Here is a 27,731-nt window from a genome sequence, read left to right as displayed (position 1 = left end):
CACAGAGCAACCCCAGGGCCCACCGGCACCCACGCGGGGAGAACTGCGAGTTCTCTGCCGGAAATGGACGGACGTGATTGGCAGCCCGAGCCCTGGAGACCCGCCCCTTACTCCCGAGGCAGGAAGCGGAAGTTGCGTCACTGGCTCGCGCGGTCTTTTTGTCCCGGGACTCCGCGCCTAGTGGAGCGGTCCCGTCGGTCCTCGTGCGGTGGCCCCGTCCTCTCTGAGGCCGGTGAAGGGAGGGCCCTGGGCGCACGGAGGGCGTTAAAGGACAGGTGCTGCCCGGGACCCGAGGGGCTCCGTAGAGAGGCCGGCCCTCTGCTCGTACGCCTGGCCACTGGGCCCCGCGCTGAGCCGGGACGGGAAGGGCGCTGCCCGGGGCGTTGGCGTCCCCTGCGCTTCCCTGGTCAGAGCCTCCGCGTCACCTTCGAGACTTTTCCCCAGAAGGAGAAGCAGTTCCGCTGTACGAGTCCCGTTTCTCAGGACCTGCGCCCCCGCCGTGTGGCTGTGAGTCGGGGGGAAAGTGGGTCAGGGGCCTCTGCTGCTTTTCCTGGGCGACAGAACGTGTCGCCGGAGAATTTGGCCTTGTCTTGGCGCGTTATTTTGAACATTACATGAAGGTAAGATAGTTTCTTAGGGTCAAGGGTGAGCATATTTGTGTATGTGATTATAAGCAGATGTTGACCACAGGTCTTGCATCTAAAGAAAAGCGGGAATAGTCTGAACTTCTGGGCCCCTCCATCCCCACAGAGGTTTTAAACATGGGCCTCCAGAAGAAAAAGATGGAGACTTTATGACACCAGTTCTAGAATAATGAAGTTTACCATTAACAGGGTGTTTGGACTAAGTATTTTACCCCCACATTTTTCTTTTGTAAAATCCTAAACTTACGGAAAACTTGAACATCCAGTACAATGAATGTTCATTGTAGTAGATTCACCATTTTTAGCATTTTGCGTGTTTTCTCTCTCCATAGATAAATATGTTTTATGATAACTATTTGAAACTAAGTGAGTTGAAAATAAATTGCAGACATGATACTTGACCTTTAAATACTTGGTAATCCATCTCCCAAAGATAAGGACGTTATCCTATTAAAACCACAATAATACTGTTTCACCCAAGAAAGTTAAAAAGAATGTCATCAAATATCCACTCTGTAAAAAGGAGAATTTTCTACATTGTTCTGAAATATGTTTTTGGAACTAGGACTCAATCAGTGATTATATATGGCGGTCATTTATGTCTTTTCATCTTTGACCTAGATCGGTTGCTGCTGTTTGTCCATTGTATTGACTCTTTGAAGAATCACACACATTCTTTTAGAAAGTAGCGCATTTTGATGTTTCGGATTTTATTTTCTTGGTGTGTTTAAATGTTTCTTCTGTTTCTTGTATTTCCTGCCAACTGGTAATTGGGTCCAGAACAGAGGTTGGCAAACTTTTTGTCTGAAAAGGTCCAGATAGTAAGTACTTGATGCTTTGCAGGCCATAAGGTATCCAGATTACTCAGCTCTGCCTTTGTAGTGGGCAAGCAGCCATAGACCCAAATAAAGAAATGGGCACAGCTGTGTTCCCACAAAGCTGTATTTACACAAACAGGCCTGTGACCACAGTGTGCCAGCTCCTGGTGTAGAGGCTTCAAAAGACTATTTCATAATATTGTGCAAGTGGTGTGTACATCAAATTGCATTCCACAGGGAAGACAAAAATTTATGCCATCCCTCCGTTAGTGGTGCTAACTTTGGTTACTTAAGGTAGTGATCAGCAGAACACTGTGTTTTAAAGGTAGACTTCTCCTTGTGAATAAAAAGTCCTATGTGGGGTCATATTTTGATACTCAGAATGTCTTGTTCCCCAACAACCTTTCTAACAATTATCTTAGCAGCTGTTAATCACTCGCAGTGAATAAACTTCTGTATAGGTTGTCTCACATTTGTGGTGGTGTATTTTCAGGGCAAGCTTCTTAGGTTGTTTTTCTAGGTCAAAGGGCAAATATACATTTACTTTAGCTGGATATTATAAATTTCCTTCTACAGGTCTTGTGCCATTTAGTAGTTTCTGAACGAACTTTTTAAAAACATATCTAAAAACATGGAGAAACATAAGGAACAAATTTTAGTTTTAACATCAGGGTGCTTGTTTTTAAAAAGAATATCCTGTCCACTTTCATCCTGATTAAAAATATTCAAATATATTTTCAGACGTGCAGTGTTTTGCATTATATTATATGCTACGCAGGCGTTTTATGTGAGTCGTACATAATTTTTAGGTTGTAATTCTATTTCTGTGCTCCTTTATTTGTGCATACTATACTGTAACGCTCTTGTGGAGAATGGCGATTCAATCCACAAATGGTCATTGAATTCCTTTAATGAGGTAGAATCTGTGCCAGGGACCGAGAAACAAGGGCCATCAAAATGGACAAAGTACTGCCACCATGGGGCTTCCAGTCTGTTTAGGAATACAGATATTAAACGAATACTGGCAAGTTTGTGATTTGGACATCAGAATAGCTTAATATGAGATGGTAATACGTATTGGGAGGGGTTGAGACTTAAGTTGTGAACTAAAGCCTGAGTAGGATGGACCTAGTCAGGTCATTGAGTGATTGTGAGGATTTGTAGAGTGGGTGAGAACATTTCAGGTGAAGGGAACTTGATGAGCAAAATCCAGTGTAGGTGAGACCTTGGTGTATTTGTTAAACTGAGGAAAGAGTGCGGGCAGAAGCAGAACAGAGTGGCCGCAAATAGAGCGGAGAGCAGGGACCGGACCAATGGAATGAGATATTCTAAGGCCATGGAAACTGCTGAGATGTTTTAGCAGGAGAGTGATCTGAATCCGTTGCAACTTAAATAGAACCCACTAACTCCTGCTTTGGGAATGGACTTCAGGAAAGATGAGAGTGAAAGCACAGAATCAAGATAGAAACTTAGGGTGGATAAGTTTTAAAACATGATCGTGGCTCCTAGATGTGGATGATTGTTATGGAAAAGGAAGTGAAATGATTTGAGAGTTTTGTAGAAGGTAAAAGTGAAAGAATCCAGGCATTTCCTGCATCTATTCCTTTATTAGAGGCCATACTCCCGCTTAATGAATGTTTGGTTAGTGCTTAGTGAAAAAATTCAACCCAGAGCTCTTCTTAGGACGCTTGTAAACTATTGGAGGAGGCAGACTTCTATCCAAGAAAGTAAATATATTATTACAAATGGATTAGCGTTATGTAGCTAAAGTAGAGGACAGTATTATTTTCTGTATCTTTAGATGGGAGTAGATGAAGGCAAGAGAGTTGATAAATATTTAAGTTATAAAAAGACAAGGCATAGGAGTTAGCCATGTTGGAAGGGACGGGAGTAGGAGATGGGGAAAGCGTTCTGTATTTGGTTGATTTGGTTTCTAGGATGAGAGAGGGGAGAACATCAAGGGTTACATGCAGATTTGACAGTAGAGACCTTTTATTTGGTTCGGGAAAATGCTGAGGGAGGATTCTAATCTTCATTGTATACCTGACAGGAAAAATGAGTGATATCTGTTCAAATGATGTGAATCAAGAGAAAATAAGAGAAAGTACGAATGTGTTTTAATTTTATGAATAGTAAATTGATTCCAAGGAACTAATCAGAATCAGTATTCACTGTGTTATTATCAACGTTTCAAGTGTTTATGTTAATAAACATAGAGTGGTTTTGTAGTCCATCTGGAGGTTCCTTCTCCTACCCAGATTAGGCCTTTGATTCCCTGACTGAACATCCAGAGTGAGCCCTCCTGTTTGACTTTTTATAGACAGTGATGCCTGTAGGGGGCTAGAGTCACTCCACAGGTAAAGGACTAGAAGACTCCCCTGATAATGCGGGTTGCCAGAAAGCACTGAAGCTTCCGTGTAGCTTGGTAATATCCACGTTACCCTCCCTGTTTCCCACTTGGGTGTCCCAATGAGCTAGCTGTGCCATAGTGAAACAGTTGTTGGGGAGTCTGTAGATAAAGTTGATGAGGATGTGCAAATACTGAGATTCTGTGAATGTCTTTCCTATTATCAAGGAGCTCAGCTCTTTGCTCAGGTCCAGTGGCTTGACTAAATGTGTCCCCAGATCTCCTGTTTACTCGTTTGTCTCCAGGGATCACTGTTCTTCTCAATTGTGCATGAGTCCCCATGAAATCAGGAGACAGAAATCACACTTTGATTTAAACAAGAGAAGTGTAATATAAGGATGTAAGGAGAATTGTAACAGATATCCTAGAGTTATGGAGAGTGCCTAAGGAAATCCACACTTGTAGGGGTTCCTCTCCCCCAGCTGGACTTCAGACCCTGTTGGAAAAGGTATCATGGCAGCTTATGGGATGGTAAAGAAGTTCACTAGGTTGCCGGGACCAGACATAGTGAACAGTCACTGCAGGCAGTGACTAGAAAGATCTAGAGCACTAAGTATCCAGATAAGGAGGCCGTGGGAAACGACTGGTGTGCAGAGAATCCGAGGCTGGTGGATGAGTGCTCGGAAGACAGGGTTCCTCCCACCCTCACATTCTCAAGTAAGTAAATATATTTCTGAAACCTGAGATGTATTGTGTGATGAACATTTAGCTATAATCTGGGTGAAGATTGAAGAGTGGTGTGAGGGATCTCTGTTGTCTGTTGATCACCAATCCCTGGGTGCCTTCAGTGAGCCAGGCTCTATGCCACTCAGTACTGGCAGACACTGGCATCCAAAACAGACATAATGCTACCTGTGAGATGCAAGAAAAAAACTTCTCCACAACTAGCTGATCCTAATGTCAGACAACAGTGTCAAAAAGCAGTAGTACAGCTACAGAGGTCCTTATGATAAAAGATTCTGTTTCTCCAAAAATATAAAAACTTAAATATGTATCCACTTAATAATATTGTTACAAATATATAAAGCTTTGCTTGACAGAGTAGAAGAAATAAACAAGTCCCCACTTCTAGTGGGGGATTTTAATATAGTTTGCCCATGTTGTGAAACAATAGAGGAAAAAGCAGTTAGAATATACTTTGGAAATGCTATGTGAACTGCCTAATGTACATTTACAGAATAGTGTGTCTAGCAACTGATGGAACTCAGAAATTAGTCTGCTGGGAGGGAGGGGGAAGGAATGGACTGGAAGGAGCAAGAAGGCTTTAGGGAGGCAACTATGTTGTGTATCATGTTCCACAAGTATTTGCAACTGTTAAAACTCATCCACTAAATATTTAAGAGGTGTGTTTAATTGTACATTAATTATATCTCAATTACAAAGTAAAAAGGAAAGGAAAATGTTCTTTGTGGGCACCTCCTGACTAAACAGATTCTTGGGCCTGTTAAGCCCAAGGACCTCCAGTTTGAGACCCCTGGTAGTAAGGACAGTTATACTGTGAGTCTAGACATTTTTTGTGACCATGTGTTTCTGTTTTTAGTCTTCTGAACTGTAGCGTAAGGACCATGGGAATGTGAGGATAGTATTGGTTCCTAAATAAAAATATGTCAAACTTTCAGTGGTTGTCATCATTCAAATACCGTTTTGTAGATCAGCATTTGGCCTGCTGGTCTGTGATTTATTAAAGGTTATTGTTTGGTTTTTTTTTTTTGAATTGAGGTCACCTTGGTTTATAACATGTAAATTTCAGGTGTACATCATTATGTTTCAACTTTTGTATCGACTGCATTGTACTCACCACCAGAAGTCACCATACACATGTGCCACTTTACTCCTTTTGCTATCTCCCCACTCCCTTCCCCTTCTAGTAATCACCAGTCTGTTCTCCATATGTATGCATGTGTTTGTTTATCTTCCACATATAAGTGAGGTCATATGCTAATTATCTTTCTCCATCTGACTTATTTCATTTAGCATAGTACCCTGAAAATTCATCCACCTGTTTGCAGATGGAAGATTTCGTCTTTTATGACTGAGTAGTATTCCATTGTGTGTGTGTGTGTGTGTGTGTGTGTGTGTGTGTGTGTGTATGCGCTTCTTCTTTATCCATGCATCTGTTGATGGGCACTTAGTGTGTTTCCTACTCTTGGCTATTTTGTATGATGCTGCAAGAACATAGGGGCGCATATATCTTTTTGAATTCGTGTTTGCGTGTTCTTTGGAGAAAGAGCCAGAAGTGGAATAGCTGGATCAAATGCTATTTCTGTTTTTAATTTTTTGAGATATCTCCATACTTTTTTCCATGGTAACTGCTCTCATTTTACCTTCCCAGCAGCAGTGTATGAGGGTTCCTTTTTCTCCACATGCTCTCCAACACTTGTTATATTTTGTCTTTTTAATAATAGACATTCTGGTGGGTGTAATATGCTATCTCATTGTAGTTTTGATTTGCATTTCCTTAATTATTAGTGATGTTGAGCATCTTTTCATGTGCCTATTGGCCAACTGTATATCCTCTTTGGAAAATATCTGTTCATATCCTCTGCCCTTTTTTAAAAAATTACTAAGATCATATTGGCTTATAACATTGTGTAAATTTGGGGTGTACATTATTTCAGCTTTTGTATAGATCACATCGTATTCATCACCAACAGTCTAGTTTTTATCCATCACCATACACATGTGCCTTTTTACCCCTTTTACCCTCCCCCCATGCCTTCCCCTCAGGTAACTGCCAGTCTGTTCTCCTTATCAATGTGTGTGTGTGTGTGTTTATTTTCCACGTATGACTGAAATAGTACAGTATTTGTCTTTCTGTGTCTGACTTATTTCACTTAGCTTGATACCATGAAGGTCTAGTCATGTTGTTGCAAATGGCACAATTTTGTAATGTTTTATGGCTGAGTAGTATTCCATTGTGTGTGTGTATATATATATCATCATCTTTCTCCATTTATTTGTTGATGGGCCCTTGGGTTGCTTCCAAGTCTTGGCTGTAGTCAGTAATGCTGCAAAGAACATAGGGGGTGCATATATCTTTTTGAATTAGTGATTTCATGTTTTTGGATAAATAGCCAATAGTGAAATAGCTGGATCATATGGTATTTCTATTTTTAATTTTTTGAAAAATCTCCATACTGTTTTCCATATAGCTGCACCAGTTTGCAGTCCTACCAGCAGTATATGAGGGTTCTCTTTTCTCCACATCCTCTCCAACATTTGTTACTTCTTATCTTGTTAATTATAGCCTTCTGAGTGGAGTGAGGTGATAACTCATAATTTTAATTTGCATTTCCCTAATAATTAGTGATGTTGTACATCGTTTCTTTTTTCTTTTTTTTTTTTGCGAGGAAGATTGCTGCTGAGCTAACATCTGTGCCAATCTTCCTTTGTCTTTTGTATATGAGATGCTGCCACAGCATGGCTTGATGAGCGGTGTGTAGGTCTGCACCTGGGATCCAAACCTGTGAACCCCCAGCCACCCAAGCGGAGCATGCACATTTAACCACTACACCTCTGGGCTGGCCCCTGAACATCTTTTCGTGTGCTTGTTGGCCATCTGTGTATCTTTTTTGGAAAAATCTATTCATGTCCTCTGTCCATTTTCTGATCAAGTTGTGCTTTGTTTTGTTGTTTAGTTATATGAGTTCTTTATGTATTTTGGAGATTAACCCTTTGTCGGATATATGATTTGTAAATTTTTTCTCCCAGTTGGTGGTAGACGTGGTTTTCGAAAAACATACTGCTAAGACTGATATCAAAGAGCATACTGCCTAGGAATGACAAGGTTTCAGGTCTTGCATTTAAATCTTTAATCCGTTTTGAGTTAATTATTTTGCATGGTATAAGATAATGGTCTATTTTCATTCTTTTGCATGTGGCTGTCCACTTTTCCCAACACCATTTGTTGAAGAGACTTTCCTTTCACCATTTTATGTTCTTGGCTCCTTTGTCAAAGATTAGATGTCCAGAGATGTGCAGTTTCATTTCTGGGCTCTAAATTCTGTTCTCTTGACCTGCGTGTCTGTTTTTCTGCCAGTACCATGCTGTTTTCATTAGTTTTGCTTTGTAGTATCTTTTGAAATCAGGGAATGCGATACCTCCAGCTTTGTTCTTTTTTCTCAAGATTGCTTTGGCTATTTGGGGTCCTTTGATTTTCCATATAAATTTTAGGATTCTTTGTTCTATTTCCGTGAAGAATGCCATTGAGATTCTGATTGGGATTGCACTGAATCTGCAGATTGCTGTAGATAATACGGACATTTTAATTATGTTAATTTTTCCAATCCATGAGCATGGAATATCTTTCCGTTTCTTTTATGCGTTCAATTTCTTTCAACGTCTTACAGTTTTCAGCATACAAGTTTTTCACGTCCTTGATTAAATTTATTCCTAGGTATTCTTTTTCTTGCAATTGTACTCTTGATTTCTCTTTCTGCTAGTTGGTTGTTAGTGCATACAAAGGCAACTGATTTTTGTATGTTGATTTTTTTTACCCTGTAATGTTACTGTATTTGTTTGTTATTTCTAATAGTTTCTTAGTGGATTCTGTAGGATTTTCTATGGATAGAATCATGTCATCTGCAAATACTGACAGTTTTACTTCTTCCTTTCCAATTTGGATCCTTTCTTTTTCTTTTTCTTGCCTAATTTTTTTGGATAGGTCTTTCAATGCTAGGTTGAATAGGAGTGGCGAGAGTGGGCGTCTTTCTCTTGTTCCTGTTTGCAGAAGAATAGTTTTGCTTTTCAGTGTGAAGTATGATGATGGCTGTGTGTTAGTGGTATCTGGCCTTTATTATGTTGAGGTACTTTCTTTCTCTACCAATTTTATTGAAATTTTTTATCATAAGTAGAGGTTGAATCTTGTCAGATGGTTTCTCTGCGTCTATTGAGATGCTCATATGAGTTTGATTCTTCATTTTGTTAATGTGGTGTATTGCATTGGTTGATTTGCAGGTGTTGAACCATCTGTGTGTCCCTGACATAAATCCCACTCGATCATGGTGTATGATCCTTTTAATGTATTGTTGTTTTCAACTTGCTAATATTTTGTTGAGGATTTTTGCAGCAATGTTCATTGGTGATATTGATCTGTAAATGTCCCTTTTTGTGTTGTCCTTGTCTAGTTTTGGTATCAGGGTAATGTTGACCTTGTAAAATGAGTTAGGAAGCTTACCACCTTCTGCAGCTTTTGCAAGGGTTTGAGAATGATAGGTATTAAATCTTCTTTGAATGTTTGGGAGAATTCACCAGAGAAGCCATCTTGTCCTGGCCTTTTGTTTTGGGGGAGGTTTTTGATTACTGTTTCACCTTCTGTAGTTGTGATGGGTCTATTCAGATTCTCTATTCTTGATTCAGTTTTGGGAGGTTGTATGATTCTAAGAATTTGTCTGTTTCTTCTAGGTTATCCTATTTGTTATTGTATAGCTTTTCATAGTATTCTCTTATAATCTTTTCTATTTCTGTGGTATTTGTTGTAATTTCTCCTCTTTCATTTGTGATTGTATTTATTTGAGCCTTCTCTCTTTTTTAGTGAGTCTAGCTAAGGGTTTGTCAATTTTGTTTATCTTTTTAAAGAACCAGCTCTAAGTTTTATTGATCTTTTCTGTTGTCTTCTTAGTCTCTTTCATTTATTTCTGCTCTGATTTTTATTATTTCCTTCTTTCTGACTTTGGGCTTTGTTTTTCTTCTTTTTCTAGTTCTTTTAGGTGCACTGTTAGATTATTTGAGATTTGTCTTATTTCTTGATGTAGGTCTGTATTGCTGTAAACTTCCCTATGAGTACCACTTCTGCTGTATCTGTATGTTGTGTTTTCATTTTCTCTTGTCTCCAGTTATTTTTTGATTTCTCTGTTTTTTTTGCATTGATTCAATAGTTGTTCAGTAGCCTGTTGTTTAGTCTCCACAGCTGTGACTTTCCCAGCTTTCTTCTTGTCGAGTTCTAGTTGCATACCATTGTGGTCAGAAAAGATGCTTGATATGATTTCAAACTTCTAAAATTTATTGAGACTTTTTTTTTGTTTCCCAGCATATAGTCTGTCTTTGAGAATGTTCCATATGCCCTCAAGAAGAATGTGTATTTTGCCACTTTGGGGTAAAATGTTCTATATTTGTCTGTCAAGTCCGCCTGGCCTAGGGTTTCATGTAAGGCTCAGGTTTCCTTGTTGACTCTGTCTGGATGATCTATCCATTGAAGTTAGTGGGGTCTTGTAGTCCTCTACTATTACTGTGTCCCTTTAAGTCTGTTAACGGTTGCTTTGTATACTTTTGTATGCCTATTTTAGGTGCATATATATTAATATAAGCTCTGTCTTGATGGAATGGCCCTTCCATCATTATATACTGTCCATCTTTATCTCCTGTTATCTTTTTTGGCTTGAAGTCTATTTTGTCTAAGTATGGCTATACCTGCTTTTTTTTGGTTGCCATTTGCTTGGAGTATCATCTTCCATCCCTTCGCTCTCCGCTTGTGTTTGTTTTTAGAGCTGGGGTGAGTCTCCTGGAGGCAGCGTATTGTTGGGTCTTATTTTTTAATCCATCCAATCACTGTGTGTTGTGTGATTGGGGAATGCAATCCATTTACATTTAGGGTGATTATTGATATATGAGAGCTTAAAACTGCCATTTTGTCTTTTGTTTTCTGGTTTTTCTATATTTCCATTGTTTCTTTTTCCTTGTGTTTCTGGCTGCCATTTCAATTTGGTGGTTTATGTCTTGTGACTGCTCTGTATTTTTGTCTTGTTGTTACCATGAGGTTTGTATAAAAGATCTCATAGATGAGATAGTCGGTTTTCTGCTGATAGCATCTTATCTCCATTTGCCTATGTAGGTTCCATCCTTTTCATCTTCCCCTTCTATGTTTTTGTTGTCACCAGTTATCTCTTTTTGTATTGTGAGTTTGTGACCAAGTTGAAGTGTTTATAGTTATTTTTTTATTGAGTTAATGATAGGTTACAATCTTGTGAAATTTCAGTTGTACATTAATGTTTGTCATTCGTGTTGCAGGTGCACCACTTCACCCTTTGTGCCCACCCTCCACCCCACCTTTCCCCTGGTAGCCACTAAACTGTTCTCTTAGTCCACATTTTTAAATTCCTCATATGAGTGGAGTCATACACAGATTATCCTTCTCTAGCCGGCTTATTTCACTTAACATAATTCCCTCGAGGTCCATCCATGTTATTGCAATTGGAATGATTTTGTTCTGTTTTGCATCTTAGTATTCCATTGTATATATGTACCACATCTTCTTTATCCATTTATCTGTTGATGGGCACTTAGGTTGCTTCCATGTCTTGGCTATTGTAAATAATGCTGCAATGAACATTGGGGTACATAGGACTTTTGGGATTACTGACTTCAAGCTCTTTAATTTTTTGAGGAATCTCCGTACTGTTTTCCATAGTGGCTGCACCAGTTTGCATTCCCACCAGCAGTGTATGAGGGTTCCTTTTTCTCCACAACCTCTCCAACATTTGTTACTATTAGTTTTAGATATTTTTGTCATTCTAAGGGGTGTAAGGTGATATCTTAGTGTAGTTTTGATTTGCATTTCCCTGATGATCAGCGATGATGAGCATCTTTTCATGTGCCTATTGGCCATCAGTATATCTTCTTTGGAGAAATGTCTGTTCATGTCTCCAGCCCATTTTTTGATCGGGTTGTTTGATTTTTTGTTGTTGAGTTGTGAGAGTTCTTTATATATTATGGATATTAAGCATTTGTCAGATATATGACTTGCAAATATTTTTTCCCAGTTAGTGGGTTGTTTTTTTGTTTCAATCCTGTTTTCATTTGCCTTGAAGAAGCTCTTTAATCTGATGAAGTCCCATTTGTTCATTCTTTCTATTGTTTCCCTTCTCTGAGAAGACATGGTGTCCGAAAAGATCCTTTTAATACTGATGTCAAAGAGTGTACTGCCTACGTTTTCTTCCAGAAGCCTTATGGTTTCAGGTCTCACCTTTAGGTCTTTGATCCATTTTGATTTTATTTTGGTGAATGGTGAAAAGGAATGGTTATTTTTAATATTTTCTTTTCCCTTTAGCCTTTATGTTATAATTGTTTACTAACCTATTGTGATATTGAGTTGCAGTTTTCTGATTCTGTCTGTCTTTCTCGCCTTGCTCAAAGCTTTGTATACCTTTGCCTGTTTGTTTCAGGTAGGAAGCCTCCTTTCAACATTTCTTGTAAGGCAGGTCTAGTGGTGATGAACTCCCACGCCTGTTGTTTGTCTGGGATAGCGTTTATTTCCCCTTCATATGTGAAGGATAACTTTGCTGGATAGAGTATTCTTGGCTGACGGTGTTTATCTTTCAATATTTTGCATATATCGTTACATTCTCTTCTAGCCTCTAGAATTTCTGCTGAGAAATCCACTGGAGCCTCATGGGGCTTCCTTTTGTGATTTTTTTTTTTCTCCCACTCTGCCCTTAAATTTTTTGTGTCATAGACTTGTGACAGTTTTAATGTAGTGTGCCTTGGAGAAGGTCTTTTTGCATTGAGATGATTAGGTCTTCTGTTAGCTTCATATCTTTGTATTTCCAGTTCCTTCCTCAGGTTTGGGAAGTTCTTAGCTATTATTTCTTTAAATAAGCTCGCTGCTCCTTTCTCTCTTTTCCGTTTGGGATTCCCATTATCCTTGTGTTGCTTTTCCGAATTGAGTCAGATATTTCTCATAGAATTTCTCCATTTTTTAAAAAGCTTGGTTCTCCCTCTTCTTCCACTTGTATTGTTTCTAGGTTTTTATCTTCAAACTTGCTAATTCTCTCCTCCATATGGCTTGCTCTATTTCCAGTGCTTTCTGCTTTATCCTTAATCTCATTTTGTTGTACTCTTCAGCTCTAGAATTTGTTTGTAAAACTCAATCTCTTTGGTGAAGAACTACGCCTGCTCATTAATTTTATTTATTTATTTGTTTATTTATTTTTTTTTTTGAGGCAGATTAGCCCTGAGCTAACATCTGCTGCCAATCCTCCTCTTTTTTTCACTGAGGAAGACTGGCCCTGAGCTGACGTGCATGCCCATCTTCCTCTACTTTATATGTGGGACGCCTACCACAGCATGGCTTGCCAGGCGGTGCCATGTCCACACCTGGGATCCGAACCAGTGAACCCCGGGCCACCAAAGCAGAACGTGTGTACTTAACTGCTGCCCCACTGGGCCAGCCATTTTTTTATGCTATTGGGTTACTGTTGTGTTTCATGATACCTAATGAGTCGTTTTCTGCTAGTGCATTTGGCGCAGGAAACATTTTTTGTATTTGAGTTAGCTCTGTTTATTTTGATTCTAAGCTGCTTCTGGTTGTATGTGAGAGCCTGCACTTTCCACTCTCCACTATCTCTGCCAGACGAGTTATCAGTGTTCTCATTGCGCTGCTTGTGCCTCCAAGGTTGCTGTTTCCTAGCTGCCTGTGTGGTCACTGCAGTTGCTAGTGTCATCCCCAGGGTCACCAGGCTATGAGTACCTCTGCTGCTTCTGGGGTTGCCTTGCTTGGAGGTTCTCCCACTGCAGCAGGGAGCACAGGGAGAGTGGGGCAGGAGCTGGGGTCACAGACACCTCCACATTTTTGCATCTGCAGGTGCTGCTGCTCTGGTTAAGAGGACTGAAGTAGTATGTGCCTCTGCAGCTGGGGAGGACCGAGGTAATTTGCCTCATTGTTGCTGTTGTCTGGCTCTTTGCGAGCTCTCCATGGGCTTGGGCACTGCTGCCACAGGTGACCCCTTTACTGCTGTTCCTGGTTATCTAGGGGCTGCTGGCAACACTGCTCCTGTGGATGCTGGGTTTGCAAGTGTTGCTGCTGCTGGTGGACCTAGGTTCACGTACAATACTGGCAACACAAGAGTAGTAGTACTTAGGTCGCGAGTGCCGCTGGCTCCCTAAGTTCTGGTCTCCAGCCCCTGCATGGGTCCTGGAACTTGAGACGGTCATAGGCAGCACCCGCTGCTGGCGGGGCCAGTGTCAAGGCAGCACCACCGAGGCCTGAGTCCTGGACACCACTGAGGCTCTGAAATCTCAGGTCGTGGGTGCCACATGCTACTGCTTGGGGAGCAGAAGGGCCTGAGCCATGAGTGCTGCTGCAGCTCCAGCAACCTCTGGTGTTGGACACCAGCATGATTCCTGGAACCTCAGATCACAGGTGCCGCTGCCGCTACCTGGGTATCAGCGTCTTGGATGCAGCCCTGCTGCTGGAAGGCTGGTGTTGGAAGCACTGCTACCAGAGTAGGGGGAGGGCGCTGGGTTACAGGTATCACATTTCCCGGAACCTCTGGTGACGGGCCTGCAGGGATTCCTGGTGCCTCCAGCAGCGTGGGCTGCCTGGGTTCCTGGGGCTTCCATTCATGTGTGTTACCTCAGTTTTTGAAGCCTCTGTTCAGAGGTGCAGCCACAGTTCCTAGAACTTCCAGTCTCAGGAGCCGCTGCCACTGGTGCCCTGCTTCCACCACATCCAGGAAGTTTAGTCAGTCTACCTTCACTTTTATAGATGTATGGAGCTCTCAGGCGTCCTGGTGCGCTGTACAAAGAGTCCTTTTGTGATCTGTGGATGTCGTACAGCTTGTACCTTGGGGGAGAGAGAGAGAACAGCTCATTCCATCTGATGCTGATATGCCAAAGTTTATTGATTTTTAACGAAAAGAAGATAACTTTCAAACATAGAATGTTAAAAGACAATTTAAGAAACATAAGGGAAGTCTATGGGAAAAAATGAATAAATAGAAAAGCCAGTTGGGTGGAAAATGGAACCAATGAGTAAAATGAAAAGGTGGTCATCTGAAAAGACTCATAAAATAGGCAGATGTTGGGGCAAGTATGATATGGCACTGCCCCATTCCCAAGGCCAGGGTGGAGCAGAAACCTGTTTGATTTGAGTGTTTCCAACCAAGACCTGTGGGGGCTTGCCGTACTTTACTGTATTCTGAGTTCTTTTGTAAAAACTTTGACATGTGTTTTCTAATCTTTTAGGGTCAGATTTGGAAGTCCTAATGATTACTTCCCCTTTTCTTCCATTTTCTTGTTCAGGAACCAGTAGAATGTGTGTGCCTTCTCTGTGTGTGTGTGTGTGTGTGTGTGTGTAGGACACTTGTTATTTTCTCAATTTCTTGATCGTTTTTCTATATCAGCTGTGAATTGGTTTATGTATTATTACAATATCACCTATATTCTCCAATAGGAACATTGGATCTTTAGTATCTAGAACACTTTTTGTATATGGTACTGCTCTCAACTGAGTGCCTAGCAGAGTACCGTAACTTCTTCATTATGTACTGAAGGAATAAAGGAATAAGGCCATGATAAGAACTTAAAGGAGGCCCAGAGCTTCAGAGTTCTCTGGCATCCGTCAGGGGAAGGTCAAGAGTGTTGACCAAATAGAGCATTTCATTTTTCCTCCCTTCATATGGCCAGGCGCAGTCTTGACCAGCATTGTCCAGTAGAATGTGTAGGTCGTGTACGTAATGAAAATATTTACTTAAACTTGTAAGCAGTATTTTAAAAAATGAGATATTTTATGTTATTATCTATATTTGAAGCATTTTAAAGTCAGTAGACACTGATAGTTATCAGATATATTGATTTGTATTTAGATCATACAGAATTTAGAATTAAAAGAGTAGATACAGATGTTCATGTTGTTTCAAATATATAAGTGAGCTGTAAACTCCTAATGAGACATCTGGTGCAGATGGTCCTCAGTAAATGGAAATTGATATTACTGATGCTCTTGTTATAGAGCATACTGTTTTAGTAGCTTTTAGGTTCTCCCTGCGCAATATACAGTCCTTTGGTCTGGGCTTGAGCAGTCATGCTGCTGGTTTATCTAGGAGGAGCTTAAGTGAGCCAGTGAGTGCTGTTCTCTTGTCAGCTCCCTGGTACATATGCCTTACGGAGAGTGGCTGCATAATCTCATTCATCAAGTCTATTGCCTTGACAAATGAAGAGACACATTCCTCAGGGCTTAAGTTTCCCTCCCCGTAAAATGAAACCATTATGCCTTTCCTCAAGGGCAGCATGGCTCACAGTCCCCTTTTGTGGCTCCAGGTGAGACAGGACTCCTCTGGCATTTGATGGCAGTAGTGTGTATTTCTGTGAGATTGCTTGAGTGTGCAGGGATATTTGGGAATTTCAAGCTAGAATGGAATTGTAACCGAGCAAGGGCTCATTCTGCTAGCCGCACCCTGATGCTACTCAACTCCAAGATGAGTCGGTGGTTGAGAAAGGGATTTCTTCAGTTAGTTAGCAAAATTAGAAGATGGTGGATTCATGTCCCAAAGACCATCAAGCAAGCACTAAATCTTGAGGCCATTATATGGGGAGGAGGGAAGAAAAGGGAGTGGGTCAGGCTATTTCTGGCATCCATTCTCCAGACTTCTTATCATCTGTTCTGCCCGCAGGGTCTGATGTTATTTCAAATAACTTCCTTAACAATGAGTTTTGGTTTCGGACGGCCTCTTCGGTTCCTGAAAAATGACTCATGCCACTATCAGCAAAATTTCATGTCAGATTTGAGAACCTTCTGAAACATGTTAAAACATGTCCCTGTACCCTTTGTATAATAGCCTGGTTACATTATAAGTTAATGATCAGCAATATGTGATTGGCAGTTGCAGAATGATTTCCAGGTAGGCGAATGTGGGAATTAGGGTCATCTCTGGGTCCTCATGCCTTCTTTCTTTTCTTCTAGGCCTGCTTTCTAAGGACCGTTCCTGCCTTCTGAGGAAAAGATAGAGGCAGAAAAGATGGTAACTGACTGTTTGACACATTTTTTTCGGGTAATTAGAAAGTGTATCCTGGGGCTGGCTCCGTGGCCGAGTGGTTAAGTTCGTGCGCTCCGCTGCGGCGGCCCAGGGTTCGCATCCTGGGTGCGGACATGGCACCGCTCGTCAGGCCACATTGAGATGGCGTCCCACATCCCACAACTAGAAGGACCTGCAACTAAGGTATACAACTATGTACAGGGGGGTTGGGAAGGTAAAGCAGAAAAAAAAAAAAAGTGTATCCTACAAAATGACATATCAGGTCCACCAGTTACGCACATTTCCGTCTAGGTACATCTGTCTGCACAGTTTCTGAAAGAAATCAAGCCACTCAAGGACTGAATCCCTCTTGAATTCCCTCCTAAAGTGGAGCCTCTGATTGGTTCCTGTGAAAAATCTCAGTATTTCAATAATTACCTTCTAATACTGTCTTTTATGATGACGACTGCATAATTTTCATTTTGCTACATGCTCTGACATGTAATGAAGATGGAAGTGTTCATTTCTCAAAGAATTTATTGATTGATCAACTTTTCCAAGTGTCTGCAATTTGCTTAGAACCATGCTCCAAGAGAGAAATAAGACGAGAAGAACTTTTAGTCTAGTTGTGGTGAGATAAGCTCATGTCTTAGAGGTTCCATTAAACCCATAACTGGAGGAGATCAACCATGAGTGAGTATAGACAGAGAGGAGTACCTGGGAGCATTCCACTCTGAGGAAGATGATGAGAGACCTTCAAACCCTCTGTTACCATTGGCTCTCCCATCCTCATTCCCCAGTGAACGCTGGTGTACATGTTACTTTACTGACCCAGCTTGTGTGTGATGGTTTAGGACTCAGTTACCTTCGCTGATGTGGCTGTGCATTTCACCCGAGAGGAGTGGACTTTACTGGACCCAGCCCAGAAAAATCTATACAGAGATGTGATGCTGGAGACCTACAAGAACCTGATCACCATAGGTAAGGCTGCCATCATTCCTGTAACCCCTTATGGAACAGATATATATGATGTCTTTATTGTGTTCCACTATTGGTGATGAGAAATCTGCAAACAGTGGAAACTAGGAGACACCAGTCTCTACACTCCTGGGTTTTAATCCAGTGTGGTTCCTGTAAAACTGTGGTTCTAGGACTAACACCATCCCCATTACTCTCTTAGAAATGTGCATTCTCAGACTCCACCTTTAACATAGTGAATGAAATTCTGGATTTGGACCAGACGTCTGTGTTTCCATGAAAATACTGGACGTGATTCCAGTGGACAATGAAGTTTGACAACCAATGGTCTAGTAATTTCCATATGGTATTCTAATCTCCATAAGAATGAACCTCTCTTTTGCATTTATTTTATTTCCTGTTTCAACAAAAGTCTCACTGCTTTTTAATGTGTATGTATACATCTGAACGTGAGTTTCAGCAGCCAGAGATAACCAGTCTCTTTGATGCACAGAAAGGGGATATTTGCTTAGCTCTTTTGAAATAATTTTACTACATTAATTAGAAATATGAGAGCTGATTCATGGGAAAGTTTCTTATCTTTTGCAGGGGCTTTTCTGTTAATACATTTTCCCCTATAAACAGGATATCAGTTGTTTAAACCCAATCTGATCTTTCGATTGGAAGAAGAAGAAGAAGATTTGAGAACAGTGGAGAGAGGAGTCTTCCAAGGTCAGTGATTCTGAAGAACTCTCCTGGTCAATGAAAGTTTCAGTATATTTGGAATTGTAATAAGCAAACTTTAATATATGCTTTTTCTCAGAAGGCTGAGGTCATTGGTCTCTGAAGCTTTGCAGTATCTTCAACTTCTCATACATTCCTCTTTACATTTACTCAGAATATTTTGTGATCTCACAGAATGACTTGTTCTGTTCCTTTTTTAACTTTATCATTTTGATATATGCACTTTGTCTATGACTTTCCTATTTTCTTTCTCTGATAGTATTCTCTTTTCCCCATTGTATTTAATTTTCATAGAATTGCTTTATTTTTTTTTATTTCTTATTTTTTGTGAGGAAGATTGGCTCCGAGCTATTGCCAATCTTCCTCTCTTTTTTTTCACTCCCCAAATCCCCAGTACATAGTTGTATGTCCTGCTTGTAAGTCATTTTAGTTCTTCTGTGTGGGATTCTGCCACAGCATGGCCTGATGAGCAGTGCTAGGTCCACACCCAGGATCTGAACTGGCAACCCTGGGCCACTGAAACGGAGCACATGAACTTAACCACTCAGCCACGGGGCCAGCCTCCATAGAATTGCTTTAATCAACTCCTGGATTTTGACTATATGTGTTTATCATTGCAAAATTTCTGGCATAGCTGAACTTCTGAAATCTCTCTTGCCCTTTTTTTTTTTTTTTAATATGTTTAATTTGGAACTGATGCAAATGACTCAGTGTTTTTAATTCCTTTAATCTACATTTCTTTCTGAAAACTCTACATTTGTTACTCTTTTTTGTTTTAGAATGCAAAATGCAACTTAAAACCAGAGACTCGACAATTCAGCAGGATATCTTTTGGGAAAAAACACCCAGTAGGCTAGAAATGGTAAGATCAGTACATTTAAAAAGAGTTATTTCTTATTTTTCACATTCAGCAAAGATTGAGATTTTCATTAGATAGAACATGAGCACAGCTGATAAATATTTGAGATAAGTAGCATTCGCCCAAGAGAGAGCAATGCCTCTGGAAAGATACTCTGTATATGTTGAATTGGGAGATTCCTAAGCTTAGCTTGAAAGTTGTTGCTTCAGAATTCCCACAAGGACTCATTTCCAGGTATATAACTAGATACTGACTTTTTAAAACAATTCCATGAAACTGTACAGGAATCTTTTAAGATTAGAGTAGATAGCCTATCATTCTGGCAGAAGGATTCCATCATTCAACTTGAAAGAAATCAACAGGGTAGGAAGTGTATGAGTGTAGTGGAAATGGTAATCATCAATGTCATAATGATGTTTCAGTTTTCAGATAGATGGGATCAATTAGTGAGTCTGAGAAATCTTTGAATCATCATTCTTCATTCTTCAACAGGAAAGAATCCACAGTGGGTGGGAACTCTATGATTGTGAGCAATGTGAGAAAGTCTTCAGTGAACATTCATGTCTTAAGAGCCAGAGGAGAACTCAAAATGGAGGGAACACTTATGAGGATAATCAGTATGGGACAAGCTTCCTTACTCTGCACAAGAAAAGCTCTACTAGAGAAAAACTTAACATGTTTAATCATTGGGGAAAAGCCATCAGCCTGACTCCACATTTTGTTTATAGGAAAATTATCGTGCAAAACAAAGCCTTCAAATGCAGTGATGGTGGGAAAGCCTTTGTTAATCAGTCTTACTTTCAGGCACCAATGAGAACTCACAATGGAGAAAAACCCTATGAATGCGAGGAATGTTTGAGATCTTTTATTCACTCTACAAGCCTTGGTCTGCAATTACAAACTCACACTGCTAATAGTCACTGTGACTGTAAGGAATGCAGAAAATCCTTTGAACAGTCCACATACTTTTACAGTGATGTCCAAGTGCACACTGGAAGAAAACTCTTTAAATGTAAGGAATGTGGGAAGGCCTTTATTAAGTCTTTTGAATATATTGAACATATGAAAACATACACTGGAGAGAAGCCCGTTCTATGTGAGGTACTTGGAAAATCCTTTAGAAATTCCTCATACCTTTATGTTCACAGTCGAATTCAAGCTGAAATAGAACTCTCCAAATGTAAGAAATGTAGGGAAAGCTTTAAATGTTCTGTGCCTCTTAATGTTCACTTACAAACTCACACTGGAGAGAAGCCTTTGAAATGTGACAAATGTGATGAAGTCTTTGCTACTTTCTTAAATGACACTAAACGTTTAAGATCTCTTGCCAGAGAGAAGCCTTTTCAGTGTAATATATGTGGGAAAACATTTACCAGGTCTTCGCACTTTACGGTTCACAAACGTCTTCATACTGGAGAGAAACCCTATAAATGTGAGGAATGTGGAAAAAGCTTTAAACGTTCTGAGCACCTTAAAGTTCACATGCAAACCCACACTGGAGAGAAACCCTATGTATGTAAGGAATGTGGGATGGGGTTTAAACGTTCTATGCACCTTAAAGTTCACATGCGAACCCACACTGGAGAGAAACCCTATGAATGTAAGGAATGTGGGAAAACCTTCACTCAATCCTCAGGTCTCATTTACCACAATAAGATTCACACTGGAGAGAAGCCTTTTAAGTGTGACATATGTGGGAAAGCCTTTACTACATCCTCAAATCGGATCATCCATTTTAGAACTCACAGTGGAGAGAAACCCTATGAATGTAAGGAGTGTGGAAAGGGCTTTAAAACTTCTGTACACCTTAACCTTCATACGCGAACCCACAGTGAAGAGAAACCCTATGAATGTAAGGAGTGTGGAAAGGGCTTTAAACATTCTGTGCGTCTTAACATTCACATGCGAACCCACACTGGAGAGAAACCCTATGAATGTAAGGAATGTGGGAAAGCCTTCACTCAGTTCTCAGGCCTTAGTGGACATGCAAAAATTCACACTGGAGAGAAGCCTTTTAAATGTGGCACGTGTGGAAAAGCGTTTGCTCTTTCCTCATATCTTAACAGACATTTTAGAACTCATACTGGACAGAAGTCTTTTGAGTGTAATATATGTGGGAAAGCGTTTAGCAGTTATTCTTACATTTTTATTCACAAGCGTATTCACACTGGAGAGAAACCTTATAAATGTAAGCAATGTGGGAAAGCGTTCAGTTTTCCCAATTCCTTTCGGCGTCATGAAAGAACTCACCTGGAGAGAAATCCTGTCACTGTAAGGAATGTGGTCAAGCCCTCAGTCATCGCGAATCACTTCAAAGATCTGAAAGGGCCACGCTGCAGAGCTGTTCTGCAAATGTAAGGAATCAGGGAAAGCTGTCAGAATTTCCTCACAACCCAGCATGTAAGGACTCACAATGAACCATACTATTAAGAAACAGAGAAAGCCCTTCACTGTTTCCTCAGTGAAATATATATTATATGAGAAATCTTGCAGTGGAGAGAAATCCAACTGATATAAGACAAAATGTGGGAAAATTGTTCTGCTAATGTTTATTTGTGATCTTTCCATGGAGAAAAACTTCATGAATTTCAGAAATATTGTGGAGTCATCATCGTTTTCCATTAGATTTTTTCTTATCCTTAATGAACATGGATGATTCACAGTCAAGAGAAACTGAATATAGGAAATATGGGAAAGGCTATCCTGAGTGTGAATCTTAGGGTCTTCTTAGATGCATAACATTCTGGGTGGTTCTGTAGATGTATTCTGAGCATTTGTGATTAGGCCCTGAGCATTCCTCCAGATGATGTGTCTTTCCACTGATAGGCCAGTCTATTTGCTACATCTTCCAGGTCACAACATGACCAAAGATGGGTCTGCAGGATTTATATTTAATCCTTTCTAACCACCTGGTTTCTCTTGTTGGATTGACACGGTCTTACATTGTGATGACAGTGACTACTTGACAGTTCTCACTGAACTCACTCACAGTGAGTCACACTGGCCAAGGTGGAGGGTAAAATACATCTCTGTGAATTTTGTAAAAACTACCTTGTCCCTCTCACACCTGGTCCTTTCAGATTAGAATGTCAGTGTCAAGCATAGTGGTGAAAAAGTGAGATTACACTTACTGATGTGAGACACCCTGATTTCATGACTTTGGAGGATTCTCCTGCCACCTGGGGAGGGCCTTTAACCTCAAGCCACACAGGATGATGGTGAGAATACCGAATAGTTTCTTTCACACCATACACAACACTACAGCATGATAAAACAATGATGTCATTTGTCTGTGTCAAGCTACAGCTCTCAGAGGTGATATGACCTTCTTCTGTGTCTGTCATTCTATCCATGGGCTGTGAAAATAGGAAAACTCATGTGAATATAGTTGGTCCTGATAATCTGCTGTGCTTAATGCCCTCATTGGCTCTTCCTGAAATGTGACCCTTGGGTATAGACAAACCAGCACAGTCTTGTTTCACCTTCAGTGATACAAATTCACATAGTTGAGATGCTCAAGCAGCCTTAAGTTATGTCAAGCATGGCCATCAGGTGTGCAGTGCTTAATGACATTTTCTTGAGGCTTAAAACACTGTACGATAATCTAGATCAAGCTTAACAATAAATCCTGAGTGAGAATTCTCTGCACCTTTGTGTTACATGTTTGTATGTGTGGAGGAGTCCGTCATGTTCTGCTTCACTGTTGGGTATGAATATTGTTATTTAGCCCATCTCTTGGGTCTTTAATTATTCGCAGCAATAGCAAAGATCAGCAGATTGGTCTTAACCTTTTGTGTATGGTGTAAGGGTCACTGATTGGCCTTAGATGAGATCCTAATTGTCTGAAAGAAGAGCTATGGATCCTGCCAGAATTTGGAACAGGTGCCTGAGTCTACAACCTTGTGGGTAGTGTTCGAGGTCACTCCTGCAGACTGGCCTCATGCTGCTGCTGGCGCTCCCATGACAGCATCCTCAACAAGTGCTGTGCAAGAGAAACGGAGCAGATTTGCATAATAGTTATCAACTCAACAGATAAATAAAATATATTTGATAACGTCCACTAACAATTCTTGATAAAATGTTAGTAAATCAGAATTTCAAAAGATTTGAGTTAACTCCACCATGGCTACCCACTGAAATCCACAGCAAACATGGTTACCAGAGAAACTTTAGAACCATTCCTAAGTGAAGAAGTTCTGGTATTGGTGCTATTTCACAACATAGTATGGGAGGCCATGGGTCGTATGGTAAAATCAGAAAAATGAAAACAACAAAAAGAAAAATGAAAAGATTCGTAGAGAATGTCATTGCATTAAAAACACAAAGGAATCGATAATTAGAGTTTAGCATGGTGTCCAATGTAAATAAAAAGAAGGAGAAATAAAAACCTAAGGATGGCATTGATTGAAAGGAGGAAATAGACTATTTCATGGATTGGTAGGCATATCATTACAGAAGAACCATTGTAAAGGCTCTAGGAAGGTGAGGTGAAACAGGTAGAAAAGGTGTTGCAGAACATTCTCACCTCCAGCCACAACCCTTGGTGAGGGCATTGCCCTCCGCCTCTAGCCCAACATACAGACCTATTCTAGACTCAACCTTATCTTGGGCTGTTTCTCCCTCCAGCCCTGGGACTGAGCCAACCTGGGCCTATCCCCACCCTCGTAGTTGTTAAGTACAAGTTCTGGCTCAAGGTCTATCTTGGCTCACAGCCTGAGCCTCAGAGCTCTGCCCCTTCTGACCCCAGACGGGAAGCAGAAGTGGAATGACTTGTTCATCCAGGCTTTTCTCCTGCCTGCTTCTGGTGTCTTGGAGACCATGTTGGTGGTACTGCGGCTCAGCTCTGCTTTAGTGAGAAGGAAGGAGTTAAAGGACGTGTTTGGTCCCGGCTGTGTCGGGGCTCGCTAACAGTCCTGGCATTAGGCGCTCACTGCTTTGGAGGCCATGGGCCTCCCAGCACTGCTAGGTCCCAGAGCCAGTTTGGGCCATCATTCCCCACAAAGATTTTAGTCGGGAAATGCTGTAAAGGCGCATGCATGGTGTCTCATCATCCACTGAGTTTCCCTCTTTAAAAGCCTCCAAAACAATCTTTGTGACTTGTCTCCAGAAGGAAAAGAATTTCCGTTGTTGGAGTGACATTGATTCAGCCCCTGCATGCTCCCCACCTCATGGATCTGGCAATTCTGGCCTATTCTGGGGAGCACTGGGTGAATGTTGGTTCCAAAGGCCCTCTGTTTCCTTTTATATGCAAAAGAATGTTTAATCTGGGAATTTGGTGTTGTCTTTGTGCATCCTTCATTTAGTTTTGATATGTTAGATTCAGGTAGAGTTTACCTATTAACCTCTAATTCCCCATTTCCCCTCCTCTCAATCCCTGGGTATCTCTATTAATCTCGTTACTCTAAGTTCCTTATATAAGCAGTGCACACAATATTTGTCTTTTTGTGTGTAGTTTTTTTCGGCATCGTATCTAGAAAGTTCATGTTGCAGCATATGTCAGAATTTCCTACGTTTTTCTGAATAATACTCCATTGTACATATATACCACATTCATGTGTCAGTGGACACTTGGGTTGTTGCCATTTTTTGGCCCTTGGGACTAATGCTGCTATGAACATGGCTGTGCAAACATGTATTCAAGGCCCTGCGTTCAATTCTATTGGATGTACACGCCCAGAAGTGAATGCTTGGTCATACGGCAATTCTGTGCATATCCCATTCATTTATTAGTCCTATCATTTGTTGGCAGGTGTTTTATTCCTAGGTATATTTGAAAATTCACCAAAAGGGGTTTTATTTTAAATTATGGGAAAAAACGCTTGAATTACAATCTTAACTGTTTTAAGTGTACAGTTCAGTAGTGTCAAGTATATGCGCATTGTTGTGCAATAGATCTCCAGAACTTTTTCAGCTTTCAAAAGTGAAACACTCCATATCCAATAAATAATGAATCTCCATTTTCCTCTCTTCCAGGCCCTGGTAACCTCCCTTCCACTTTTTGTCTCTATGAATCTGGTTGCTGTAGGGACCTCACAGAAATGAAATGATGCAATATTTGTGTTCCTGTTAAAGGGGTTTTTTGACGTGCAAAAAGTCCCAGGTTTGGTTGTCCAGATGTAGTAACAGCAGTCATATCACCAATGCACTCTTAACTCCTCTTATTTTCTCCCCCTCCTTTGCCCCTAGATGATTATTTATATAGAGGCACCTTCTGACGGAGGCTGCAAGGTGTCAAGTGACCCCTAAGATTTAATTCCAGCGGTCCTTTTTTTAATTGGCTTGGCGAACATGGGCAGGTACTTGATCGGTCTGTTCCTGTTTCCTCATCCATGAAGGGGGAAAAATAAAAGTGTCCTTTGTTTGGTGGGAGGAGGAGACCTCAGCATTTTTGCATTAGAAACCCCTGCCTGGTCCCACCCTCGGTCCTACCTCTGCCCTGCACCTCAGACTTGTCCCCGCCCCTCCACTGCAGTTCCACCTGCGGACACTCAGGAGTTTTCTTTGGCTTAGGAAGGTTATGGTTCCTGTTCCCTCGCTGTCCCAGTCGCCCCTCCGTGCTTTCTGTTCCTGGAGCCCATCCCCTCGCTTTCCTGGAATTGCAAGTGCCCCCTACGCCGGCTTTCTTCTCTTGGCTGCTCCTCTGGCTGGTCCGGAGATCCTGGGTATCAGGTGAACCTCGCGAGACTGGGAGGACGGGCTGGGTCAAAGGGCGGCCACCTGCGATCCCTGTGGACACCAGGCAGCTCCAGAGCCGCCACTCCTCTTCCTGCCAGCCAGGCTCCTTACTTTCCTCCGTGGCCTCTATTCTGGCGGCTCCCCGCCCTGCAGGACATCCTCTCACTCCCAACTTTGCTCTGCGATCACGGCCTGATCTCTGCTCTGGGGCGGCGGCCACTCCCCGAAGCGGCAGGGGATGGGGTCCGCCTGGAGCGTCTGTTCCAGGGCGGAGGATCGAGAATAGGGATCGCGGAGGGTCAGCGGGGCCTTTTCATACCCTGTGCTCCCCTTTTCAAAATGCCTCCTAAGCAACCTTTGTTGCCCTATCCAAAAGAAAAAGCGTCTCAGTCCTTCACCCGCCTGGGCATTGGGGTGAGTTCTGGGTGAATCTGTTCTGGTTGTGGGTGTCAGTTACTTAGGTTTGGTTTATTCAGGTGGGAAGATAAGAACCATTCTTACAGTAATAGGGAGGACATGTACCTGATACCCTTAAGTGTATGAGTGAATGAATACCCATAAATAGGAAATTTACTACTACAGGAAAGCCGGGCTACTCGGCTCCACCCAATCTTGCTTGACCTCCAGTGCCCTGTCAGTCTCCTGGAACTTCTATTATAGGAGTGTTTAGAAAAAAGGTGTAAGCTTCTTTTTGTTAGGACCGGCAATTGGAATTGGATTTATATAGTTTAGGAAGAGTAATTAGTAAGCGGAGGGGTTAAGCTTGGCACTGTGGGAACATCTTGTTTCCTGACATTTTTGATATTTTCCTGGATCACGTATTATATTGAGTGTTGCCAAATGGTGATTTTCTGGTGCATTTATTCTTAGCTAGCAGTTTCTTTTTTATCTTTTTTTCTACCTTTTGATTATTACCATGCACTCCTGGATTCTGTCTCAATGTAGTTATAATACGATTCTTTTTGTTAGTTCCAAGTTTATCTGGGGGTAGCTCCTTTAAGCTCCCTCCATTGGACACAACCCCATTGAGGTTTCAGTTCTTTATTGCTTTCTGACTCAACAAGCTGTTGCAGGTTCATTTTGTACATTCCTGGCCCACATCTGGTGTCAGACAGTTCTCCGAAAGAGCCTGGTTCTTTTTAGAATTCATTACCTGTTTGCTCCCTGTGCAAAATTCTACTTTAGTATCGTTGCCTCAAGGCCCTTCCAGAACTAGCAAACATTTTTCAGAATCATATGTTTGTATTAATATTACCAGTGCAAACTTAATATTGTGGTTTTTGTCTTACCTCCTCAGATTTTAAATATGTGTTTTTTTCTAAACCTTGGTTCCTCATAACATTAGTTTATTTCTTATTTGCCTTATCTACATGACACACCCCAAAAATGCAATATTACAATACTAATGTTACCAAAGTTTTGTTATTTCTTACTAGTTCTTTTTGTACTCGGTATACATTCTTTTTATTCTTGTTTCCATTTTTGAAGTGATTTTACTTGAGCATGTAAAACTTTCATATGGTTCAAAAGTCAAAACAATATGGTAAAGTATACTCAGAAGTTTCCGTGCATGTCTTTTGCATTTCATTAACATCTTACCAGTGTTCTGTTTTCCTTTCAGAAATAAGTGGTATGTGTGGATTGCATTCTCATGCACATTTGTGCATCTTCTTATTTCCTTACAATCTTAAACATATAATCTTTTGCATTTCATATTTTCACTTAAATGTATATGCTGGAAATCACTCACCTTGCTTTATAGAGATCATCTTTTTCCACCAGTTTCCCATTCATAGGTATACCATGTTTAATGAGTTACCTATGAATAGAATTTGACTTGTTATTTTTGATTATTAGAAATCTTGCCAAATACCCTCCACTTGATTTGTGTCATTTTAC

At 40.9% G+C, this 27,731-nt stretch overlaps 1 protein-coding gene across 4 annotated transcripts; it reads left to right on the top strand.

Annotated features, from left to right (window-relative positions):
• The first annotated feature begins 181 nt into the window (after window positions 1-181).
• Window positions 182-27,731, top strand: LOC124225761 (zinc finger protein 266-like). 4 transcript variants are annotated; one of them, XR_006885088.1, is made up of 7 exons: window positions 182-620; window positions 16,546-16,603; window positions 17,452-17,578; window positions 18,200-18,286; window positions 19,078-19,160; window positions 19,650-25,453; window positions 25,668-27,731. XR_006885088.1 is itself a non-coding variant. In XM_046638410.1 (6 exons), exons 2-6 carry the CDS (start codon window positions 16,601-16,603, stop codon window positions 21,513-21,515), a joined length of 2,166 nt encoding a protein of 721 aa, XP_046494366.1. In that variant the 5' UTR covers window positions 182-507; window positions 16,546-16,600; the 3' UTR covers window positions 21,516-27,731. The 4 variants fall into 4 exon arrangements, 3 of the variants coding, with proteins under 3 accessions (XP_046494366.1, XP_046494365.1, XP_046494367.1); XM_046638410.1 differs by having other exon boundaries at window positions 182-507; window positions 19,650-27,731; XM_046638409.1 differs by having other exon boundaries at window positions 19,650-27,731.

This window comes from Equus quagga, chromosome 14 (genome assembly GCF_021613505.1).
Source record: "Equus quagga isolate Etosha38 chromosome 14, UCLA_HA_Equagga_1.0, whole genome shotgun sequence".
NCBI lineage: Eukaryota > Metazoa > Chordata > Mammalia > Perissodactyla > Equidae > Equus > Equus quagga.
This window is presented reverse-complemented; position numbering and strand designations above follow the sequence as displayed.